General features: G+C 34.9%; 1 protein-coding gene across 1 annotated transcript in view; it reads right to left on the bottom strand.

Annotated features, from left to right (window-relative positions):
* LOC119838690 overlaps positions 1-10,479 on the bottom strand; it is a 20,826-nt gene extending 10,347 nt beyond the window's left edge. The window contains exons 1-12 of the mRNA XM_038364769.1: positions 10,362-10,479; positions 7,294-7,434; positions 6,530-6,654; positions 5,761-5,933; positions 5,244-5,377; positions 3,696-3,895; positions 3,038-3,226; positions 2,434-2,573; positions 1,896-2,044; positions 1,168-1,346; positions 648-823; positions 198-340 (exon numbers count right to left, since the gene is read on the bottom strand). Coding sequence (XP_038220697.1) covers positions 198-340; positions 648-823; positions 1,168-1,346; positions 1,896-2,044; positions 2,434-2,573; positions 3,038-3,226; positions 3,696-3,895; positions 5,244-5,377; positions 5,761-5,933; positions 6,530-6,654; positions 7,294-7,432 — 1,747 coding nt within the window. The 5' untranslated portion in view covers positions 7,433-7,434; positions 10,362-10,479. The remainder of the gene's footprint in view (positions 1-197; positions 341-647; positions 824-1,167; positions 1,347-1,895; positions 2,045-2,433; positions 2,574-3,037; positions 3,227-3,695; positions 3,896-5,243; positions 5,378-5,760; positions 5,934-6,529; positions 6,655-7,293; positions 7,435-10,361) is intronic.
* Positions 10,480-11,448: the final 969 nt, after the last annotated feature.

The raw sequence follows: 11,448 nt of genomic DNA, 5'->3' as shown, positions 1-11,448 counted from the left end.
GACCCCAATTTGATACTTCATTTAAAGAAGTTTCAATTTTAGACACAAGATCTTTCCGGCACTCAATGACGCGATCCCAACAATAGCACAATACATAGCTGTCCAGTATAAAATATCATAGCGTTACGTAATAAGAAATCAATTTATACAGTTATGTAATTCCTTCATGGAATCATAGCTGTTATATGCGCGCTAACCTTTATAAAGCCAGTATAACACCAGGCTCATGAGACTCGTCTCCTCATCCTCAACCCGAAGGTCCCTCTCCCTCCTCACTGCGTCTATCAGACACGCTGATGACGCATCGTAGTAGTCCTTTAACTTGTTCCACTTTTTAGACCTTAAATTGACCAAAAATTGTTTAGCATTTGTAAGAAGCGCAGACAATCGTTACGGAATGCCACGTAACTGCTTATTTAAATAGAATCCTTTATAGTGTCAGAATTTGTCCTTTAAACAGAGCCATATGAAAGGCACCAGCTTTCAAATAAAAGAAAAGCATCATAATCGTTCACCTAGTCTGAGAAGAAAGTTCTAAGGTAGGAAACACAAAAAATCCAGTCGATTTGAGAGTATCCTCTTTTTTGAAGTCTTTTGAAAATGAAAAATTATGTCATACGTATTAATTAAAAGTAAATAACACATACCTGTATATTGTTAGTTCTCTATCAAATTCACCTATGTTCCTATTGTTTATATTATTCATATATGAATCTCGTGCTTGGTCCAAAATTATGGCCATGATATGTATCAAATCTTCAATAGATTCCAAATGCACGGATGTGGCTTGAATCAGGTTAGCTCGGAATGTACTGTGACTCTCCTGGTTATAATAATTACAGTTATTAATAAAAGTTCAGGTTCACTCATGATTCTGCCATAGCCTTTGATAGAGTGTTGTAAAACTATGGGATGAAATTTTGTTATACAAATTTAAAACGCAATTGAAGATGAACAGATGTAATGACATATGCAACAGATTGAACACAATTCTCAGAAATAATTTAATAGACAATAATATGAAGATAAAGACAATAAATGCAAGCAAATTTTTAGGGAGTTCCACAAGGAAGCAGACATGGACCAACACATATACAAATGATCTTTGTCAAGTATAATGTTAATGGTTTCTGTCAATTATAACTATTAAACTTTTAAATAACATACATAAACAATAGACCTCTTGCATCGCACCAGCTCCGACGCGACTCTGTTTAGGTATCGCAATTGTCGTTTCGAATAGCTACTGGGTCCAGTACATTTTATTTCATGTGTCAGTCTCTCCCAGCGAGTGAATAATGCTAATTCTAATGTTTCAGACGGTGACAGAGGTATTTCTTCATTTCCTTAAACATTAAGACAAATTTTGAAAATATAATAATGACAAAAATATGAAAGTATCAACACGTCTACCGTATCTAACATTATTATCAATATTTAAATGTTTAAACAGATCATAAAGTCTAAATCTTTACGTATATTCTTATCTCGTATAGACATCTATGAAAATAATTTTTTAACGTGGCTTATAAAGTGTAATACTTGAAATAGGTTACATAAGTTTTATTAAATCAAGTTGAAAACTGGTTTATACAAGATAACTCTTTTTCGTTTGTTCTTCCTACTAATATTATAAACGCGAAAGTTTGTAAGTATACATACTATGTATGGATGTATGGATGTTTGTTACTCCTTCACGCAAAACTACTGAACCAATTGCAATGAAATTTGGTACGTAGATAGCTGGACAACAAGACCACAACACATAGACCATAGCTGGTAATTAATATTGTCACAACTCAATTTTAATGGTAAAAAAGAGCTCAAATTATTTATTACAGTATTATTATAACCTGTTACACATATATTTAGACCATAAGATTCCTCTGCATTACCAGCGATCCTATGCAAATGTCGCAGACAGCCAGTAAGTGCGATGACGTCATTAGCCCAGTTGCCGCGGGCGCCGCGCCGCGCCGCGCACCCGCGCTCCACCGGGTAAATGAACCCACACCTGCCGCCACTCTCCGTGATTTGGAGGAGCCTTGTTATGATGGGAAACAGACATACAAACGTACTTATTAACAATGATAAAATTACGTATTATGTATAAACTGAACAATAAAAATAATGTAAAGGCAAGCTTGAAAATCATAATGTCTCTCTCATACATAATACGCACTTTTTATGATATTTCTTCATTCATCCATACAAAAATAAACACACACACACACTATAGGATTGGCTTTCGCCCATATTGGTTGGTTATGAATTGTTAGAATTGAAGTATGTTAACAATGTAAAATTTGAGATATTATCGGAATTCACGTGTCGTCGTTTTCCTTATTCATGCTTCACACAGCAAATAGGCAAACAAGACAAACAGCAAATAGCTATTCTTGCATTAAACCCTGTATGCTCCTGCTAACTTACTCATCAAGCACAAGAAGCAAGTGATGCGACAAGTGCGAGGCGAGGCAGGCCCTCGCGGCGCCGCGCTGTGAGGCGCAGCGGTACGCGCGGCGCCGCAGCACGCAGCTAGCGGCGTAGCGGCTCAGCAGTTGCAGACAACCCTGGTATATTGGGCTACCTTGAATGTGGGAATCGAGCACGCTTCGACACTTCGCACTTAATTTTTATATTAACTGTGGAGAGTGCTATATTTTTAGAAATGACGAGTATTAAACAACCAGAAGGAAATAATCTTAAATAATCTTACGCCAAATACTGTACTGCAGTTCGTTTTTAACTTCAAAAAATCTTTCACAAAACGTCTGTCAAAACACAGAAAACCCTTTTCTGTACCCTTCCCATCCATTGCTTCTTTGTCGCTGGCAATCCTTACCCTGTAAAATCGACATCGAGACACTAACTCTGCTAATGAAATGCAGGCAAACCACCAGCTCATTTTCCCACTATGACATAAAAAAACCAGTTGACTGATTTTAGTAACATACGAATTTTCCTAAATTTTTCACTACAAAGACCGTTTCAAAAATCACGTTTACTGGTCTACTCCAATCTACATGGAACATACCTCAAAGTGCCCCTCCCTCATCTTATCCACAAGCACATTTAAAGCCCCCGCAACTCTGGCCACGTTGGAGAGATCAGGGCAATGAGCGTCCAGCGCCGCCTCCAGGGCGGGGTGCCAGAGCTGCCAGGTTGAGGAGCGTTCAGCACACACCATGCTGGTTGGTGGAGCTACTGCCACTGCGTAGTAGCCCTGGTGGAGTGGGTAAAATTAAAAGGTAGGAATTGGTTAAAAGAATGTTGGAAAAAGAATTTTGGTACAAAAACAAAAATTTTAAGACAATTCTTTGTTTCGTCATATGGATTTAATATGACACGCCCAGAACACAGCTTAATAAATAAAAGTTAATTTAAATATTTTGTGATTACATTTTTCTATAATAAATGCCACGATGCGAATGCGAAATAGCCGTAGTGAGGCCTTTTCAACAAAAAACCGCCCACAAATTGTCAGGCCTAAATATAAATGAGACCACATGACAAGCTTGCTTATGTAAAAAGAATCATAAAGATCGGGAAACCCAGTAAAAAATTATGAGGTAACAAACCTAAAAAATACAGTATAATTGGGAACCTCCTCCCTTTTTGAAATCGGTTAAACTGTCATTGCTATTAGAATTTTATGGGTTATCCAGTCAAAAAAGAAAACATAAACAACTCACGCCTTGTCCACAGCTATAGTGCAGTAACGCCAACGGGTGCGTCAGCGGCACTTTAGTGGTGTAAGCGTCTGGGCTGCAACCGCGGACCCTCGCCCCCAATAGCAGCTTAGCGCTGTCACCCCCCACACCCACTCGCACCACCACCCACGCTGACCCCTCCACTATTGCCAAACGATGTTCTGAGACATTTTGGTGGGATGCTGGTAAAATTAAAAATTAAATTAAACAATAAATTTCATTTCAAAATGTCAGAATTAAACCAAATTTTAATGGGATGACATGGAACGGTCAAAACATGTGTAAGAAAAATATTTGGATAAATAAACTAAAATCGAGGCCTCGACTCACTTAAATACAATTAAATTTTGCTCTACAATCCTTTATTTGAATCCAACCATTTAAACTACTTATAAACTTAGCTCAATGCAACCCAACATCGCAACGACAGTTAGCCGTGACAGTTTCCATACTAACTCATAACTAACTCACCAGTGAGTGTCAACTTGTAAGTTAACTAATTAGTTAGTTGGGATTAATTACTTGTGGTGGACCGTGAGTCGTGACTTCACTTAACACAGGAGGTTTTAGATCTTGTTTATTATTTAAATATTGCATAGATGACTAAAGCAAGATTATATGCAATATAAAAAGCTTGAAATATATACGATTTTGTGTTATAGCGGGCAACAGCTGGTGGTCCCATGATGGTAAAAGATCACCACCACCTATAAACATTTGCAGAGATAGTGCCGCTGCAAGTGCGTTGATCGGCTAGAAAGTGCCTATTCACTTTATACACATAAAAACTTAAAACACAGATACTTTACATAGATACATTTTCGGCAGCACAAAACACCCTGTATAAAAGGTTGCGTGCCACGATCAATACCCCACTTTCAAGCTGATATAATCCATTAAAACTTAGGGAACTTCGATACACATCACGCCCCAAGTCGCTTACTTAGTTGAATTCGAATTCGCAAATCTATAATATATGGCGCGTTACAAATTTTGCTTGAGAATTTTCTAGCTATTTCGAGGTTTTATGGTTTATTTCGCTGCATAAACAACGAAATGACAAAAGGGCTTCTTTAAGAAGTCTTATTGAATAGATAAATATTTGAGTTTGTGTTACTATGCATATACATTTCTTTACACGCCCTGGAGCTAAATTTATGGACGGATTTATATACATAATGGGTCGGTGTATTGTATTGAATATACTACTCTGCTATATATAAAATGGCGTCCGCAGATGAAAAAGAAGGGGTTGGGTTTCATGTTTTTCACGCCTTAGTTATATGGATATCAATCGTAAAAAGAACTCAAACTCAAATATTTATTTATTCAATTGGACTTCTTATAGAAGCACTTTTGTCTGAATCTGTCTTGAATCATCATAACACAGCTTTAACATTTACCGTATTAAATATTATATTAGTAATCGTATGATTTTGTTTTTATAAATATAAGTCGTATCGTCTACATTAAAGGTGATCTCTTTCTTTAAACAAATATTATAAAATGGAAAATACAGCACATTCTCACCCCTCTCCACATAACAATAGGAGTACGGCGCGGCGTGCGCGTGCGCGCGCGCGCTCAGCACACGCAGCGCGCCGCCGCCGCGCGCTCGCGCACATCGCGCTACCAACTGCACCCAGCGTTCTACTACCTTATCCCTACAGCAGAATTGTAGTGTTTTATTTAGCTTTGTACTAAGTTTAATCAATGACCTCTATGCTAGATTAAACGAATGTTATACGGGGTCAAAACAGGGGTTTAAGGGGTGTATGTACAGTTATATAACCCTGATAGGAGGCCTGTGTCCCAGCAGTGGGAACATAGATGATGATGATGATTTACAGTTAACAAATTTGTATATTTTTAAAATTGTATAGTTGTTAGTATTTACAACAATTATGCATTATTTTAAATTATTTTAAATATTATATTATTTTAAATAAAGAAGTCATATTCAACAAACTCTTCCGATTAATTACAATAAAACAAAGCCCAAGAGATTCTTCTTTACATAAATCCACTTCTACCGCACTTTGCTTACCGACACAAATATCCAGCTGGTGTGAGGAACTCAGACCACTTCTCCGCCTCCTTGCCAGACAGCCTCACCTTGCCGTACCCCACGGGACCCTCTTGGAGACGACCTTCATCATCAGCGTTCAGCACCGGCAGGGAGTCTATTGTCACTAGATATTCTAGACATCTTGAACGCATCTGAAATATTAAAGCACCTGTTTAAATAATACCTGTTAGAATAAGGAGCATTTATTTGTTTATTATATGGCCTTCTTTCAATGTAACCTCATTGTACCCTTAAATGAGGCCTCATTTTCCGTGTAAATACAAAGTTCATGCGATTTAGAAGCTCCCATGTTGCATATATGATAACTCTTAATCGATCTCATCTTCTTATAAATTACATAATTCTCTATAGAATTTCATCAATAATTATGATTTAGCATTCATAAAAATCGAGTAGTGATGGTGGGAAAATTGATATGTAATATCCAACCAACCCGCACTTGGCCATCGTAGGCCATGGCCTAAACCCTTCTAAGAGGGCTACGACCTGCATCCCTGCAGTAGGAACAAATATGGCCATACCGTTAGTACCTATAAAATTAAGTCATATGTTTACTTATATTAACATATTTTATCGTATCAATCCAAAAACTCAAAATATAGTAATTAAATGCACACACTAGGCCTTATTGCTAGTCTATCTCTTCGTATACATGTATAAAAAGAATTTAAAAGCGCGATTCAGGTGTTACTTCTTCATAAAAGGAATATCATAAGTTATCACGTACCCGTTTCCCACGATGCAATGCTATTAGATGACTACATCTAAACCGCGGATCGCGCTGTCCTGCACCATCCACTATCCTCTGCACCAGAGCTTCCACCATCATCTCAGTTTCTACTGACATCCGACCTGAGGTATATGAAGTCAAACTAACGAAAATAATTAAGGTACTCGTTATTGGCACCCAAAATATAATAAATTCTATTTAATCTCCCAGACTGTTTGACCGTCAACGCAAAAAATGTCAAAGTGCTGTTATATAACCATTCATAGCAATAAACACCATATTTCGAGGCCGTAACGTTCAAAGTCTATTGAATCGAACATTTGAAAACACCGATTAGAGTTTTGCTTCGGACAATTTTAGAGTTGAGTAAGGTGTTTTGGATATAACAACAATGTAAATAAAAAAAAATGTCGGTATACCTATAAATAAATGAGAAAATATCTGTATATCAAATTTTTCCACTTTATTATTATTATTTAATCATAATTACTGAATAGAACTTTTAGAAAGAAAGAAACATTTATTTGACTCCACAATATTACAATTAAAAAAAAAACAATAAACTTAAGACAAAACAATACAATAATGAACACAAAACATCACAATAGACGGCAGACGTATTCAAATATTAATTATATAAATACATAAAACTGATAGATTAATATAAATAAATAAATAAAATGTTCTACAATAATACATAAAAGATTACCTAGTCTTTAACTTAACTTTTCTAGTTTTCTTTCTTTCTCATATCATATTACCTTTCTGATCCTCATCATAGAGGGTATCGATATATGAATTCAAAGACCTCAATTGTTGGGCAGTGAATCGTAGCCCTGACGCCGGCAGACGTAAATCCCCTCCTGGGATCTCGCTCACAGCAGAAGTGTTCGACCCCATGGCTATAATTATTGGTTATTTGTTTATTTATTTGTGGAAACATTATTCTGTGCATGCTTTAACTCAATATCTAAATATAATTGTTTTGCAAGATTGGTTTAGACACTATATGAATATTCCTAAATGTTATGTTATATAGCTCATTACATGTCTTATTCTGATGTATAAGCTATATAATTGTAAAATTTCATTGTTATCCATTCAGTAGTTTTTACGTGAGAGTGACAAACATCCATCCATCCATACAAACGCATAACACAAGTTGTGTAGATGAATACCTGAAAGGATTTCTAATTAGAATAATATCTTATAAATTAAGACTTTTAAATAAATATCTTATTAGTTATGTTGTAGCGTAGTCATAAAAAATAAATATCCTACAACAACCGACTTCAAAAAAGGAGATTATGAATTCGACTATATTTTTTGTATTAGTTACCTCCTAACTTTTTACTGAGTTAACCGATTTTTATGATTCTTTTTTATTTGAAAGCTGGTGCCTGCCATATGGTTCCATTGAAATTTGGTCTAGTCCTGACAATTTGAAGGCTGTTGAGCTTTTTGTTAAAATATTTATTTATTTACTTTTGCATTCTTAGGAATGATTAGCTACGCCCCGCGGTTTCACCCGCGTAAGTCCGTATCCCGTATACAAATAGTACTTTGCTCAATAAAATCATTTTTGTACTTTTCATAAGCTACGTCTATTTAAATTCAATATAGATTTGTTATTAGCTATAAATAACCTTCAAATTAACAAAATTGTATGTCATTAGTATTCGCTTCTCACGTCAAGATTCCGTTCTTCATTCAGATCGCTTATTACAAATCCTATCCTACTAGTCCTACTAATCCTACTAATATTATAAATGCGAAAGTTTGTAAGGATGTGTGTGTGTTTGTTGCTCTTTCACGTAAAAACTACTCAACCGATTGAAATAAAATTTGGTGCGTAGACAGCTGGACAACTGGAATAATATAAAAGCAACTTTTTATCCCGTTATTCCTACGGGATACGGACATACGCGGGTGAAACCGCGGGGCGCAGCTAGTTTCAATATAAAGCTTCATTAAAATAATATATTGAAAAATTTCGCGTTACATATTGCAGGGCTTTAAAAGATCAACTTTATAGTTTCTTGCCCACTCCCCTCTGTAGAAGCTGCTTCCCGAACCGGTGGTAAATGTTAAAACTATATTATGACGATTCAAAAATCAAACGTGATTCTAAAACAAGTCTAAATGAATACATGAATGTTTTAATTCGAGTTTTGAGTTTAAACCGATCACAAAATGTCCCACGGACCTCTAAATTGATAGATCATTACCGTGATGCGCAGACGCACGCTATCAAAACGGAATCAAAATAGTAATTGTTGAGTATCCGGCGGAAGTGGCATTATGTGTCGTCGGTGATGCGGACAGGTGGGCATGTACCATATTATAGATACAGGTACTATACTATAGGTGAGGTTTGAACAAGGATTTTCTTAAATCATCAAATTTTAGTCCGAGCTCTGGCTGACAGATTTCAACATTTATTTATTCAACATTTAAGGCATTTTATGTGTCGATTAGATTGTTAAAAAATCCAAAAACCCATTTTATTGTACTAAACAAGTTTTGATTTAGCTACCATATCTTATTTTAATACTTTTGAAACTTATTTTATCTCTTTACTAATTTTGTCGTTAAAACTCTTTAGGCTAACTATTTATTAAAGCAAAATTCAATACTGTCATTATAAATTAATATTGCGTAATTTTTATAAATTTACTGTTTCTATTGTGCCCTTGTACACAGATAATGAAAAGTAAATAAAATGACATGTAATTTATGCGTGGGAAGGTCGAATCACTGGTCTGTGACGCGCATTATTAAAAAAAACGCAATTGAAATTGTATATTGTCGTAGTAATCCGGTATTAATACAATACGAAGTTTGTAACGGTTGCCAAATTTGCTATTCGATTTCGTTCATTCAAATGTTTTTCACAATTTTATAACCCTAGGCTAGATACATAAATTAATTAGTTATAAAATGATAAGCATTTTAGGCATACAAATGTTAATTTTATCGAAGACATTAAATGCAAACACGTACACTCGTTTATTTAAATTTAATTATATGTAAGTTCCCAAACGGTTCGAGTTTTATAACATAACATACAAATGAAAACTTAACTAATAACAGTTGATCAAAAAATTCCATCTCTATCTCAAACGATCACAAAATTAAAAACATCTATCTATAGATAAGTTTCAAATTAGATTAATTCAAATACTAATTGCGTGTGTTCACCTAATACCTATCTGTGCCTATACACACAGTTCATATTCCTCAATAAGGCTGACGCGACTTTTATAATATTACGTAATTGTAAAAATAAAATCAATCGTAATAATGATACAACAATAGCGTAAATAAATCAGAAAATTATAAACACGTACATGATATATGGCATTTTAAATTGAAAATTCTAATAAAATTAGTCGAGTATGTATCCTGGCTTCGAATAACAGTTTGTTTTTTTTTTCAAGCCGTGCTTAAAGATAATCATAATTCTTATAGGTGATAGCTATTGAATATTCGTTCTATCCTATTTCGTCCAGCAGTCCATCCGGCATCGCTTGGATGACGTACATACTTACCGGTGAAATTCTCTGGTCTTTGAAATCGGTCCATTAGTTCCTGAGATTAACACGTTCAACAAACATACTTTTCAGCTTTAAAGTATACCGATTATATAATCAGTGTATTCTTCTTAAATCTATATAAATGAGTAATTATCGCCTACTTACATTAGATGTGATATTTATTATTAAGTGTTATAAATATTTAAAATTATACGAAATATTGCAATCGCATTTAGCAAACGCCTATTTAAGTAATAAGTCTCGGTTAGATAAAAAATTAAAAAAAAACTCACTCAATTACTGCCAAAAAAAATCCATTGCCAAAACACGAAACAAAAAAAAATAAATGTACAGAAACGTCAAGATTTCCCGCCTTTTTTAATGGCGCAAATACACACAACTCCACTCGCCCAGTAAGTGTTTGCTTTGAGCTGTTGGCGCGGTGGAACGGAAGTAGTTTACATCCATTAATTCGCGCCACAATACATTTTACTCGAAACCTCGTCGTAAACATTATGGGCGCTTTATACTAAATTTTATGGTAGGAACATAGCAATTTTGTTGTAGAGAAGATAATTAAGACATATTTTTGAAAAGTATTTATATTTTAAGCTTGCAATATTAGCGATTAGCGATAATGAATTTGGTAACTGGTATAATTTTCATATTCTTTTAGAATTGGACATATAATGCGCAATAAGCATTGTGTTCATCAACCGACTTTAAAAAATGGAAGAGGTTATCAATTCGATTTTATTTCGGTGTTTGTTACCACATAACTTTGTTCTGGGTGAACCAATTTTAACGATTCTTTTTTATTTGTAAGTAAGCTAGTTCTGACAATATGAGAACAGTTTTGTTTATTGTCAAAAAATATAATTTTTGATTAAATGTGTTCGTCTGTCAATCTCTTCTTCACGCCTAAACCTCTAAACCAATTTGGTTAAAATTTACAGTACAGTTAGTACAGGTATAGGTTACAATCCAGGAAAGGACATATGTATTTTTATCCCGGAAATCACACGGGAATCGTGAATGTATTTTTCTTTACGACTTTGATAAAGCTTTAAGCGTAATCTTCGCCTGCATGGACAAAGACTATACCCATGGGAATGAATTTCACCGCTGTGAAAAATAACGTAACCTTCTAAATATCTCCAGATCCAAAAGTGATAATCACTCAACAATATACAAAACACAAACAAATAGACTTTTTCTTGTATCACATTACTAAGGATAGGAAAAGCTTGAAGTCTCATTGACTATTTCAAACTAAATTACCCATAGACACACACATACAAATTTACGTGTGTATATACTGTTTAATGTGTCTACAGCTATTTGTCACACCGACGGTGATTAGTGCAGCCGTTTACTGTG

Source organism: Zerene cesonia, unplaced genomic scaffold (genome assembly GCF_012273895.1).
Source record: "Zerene cesonia ecotype Mississippi unplaced genomic scaffold, Zerene_cesonia_1.1 Zces_u004, whole genome shotgun sequence".
Taxonomy (NCBI): Eukaryota; Metazoa; Arthropoda; class Insecta; order Lepidoptera; family Pieridae; genus Zerene; species Zerene cesonia.
This window is presented reverse-complemented; position numbering and strand designations above follow the sequence as displayed.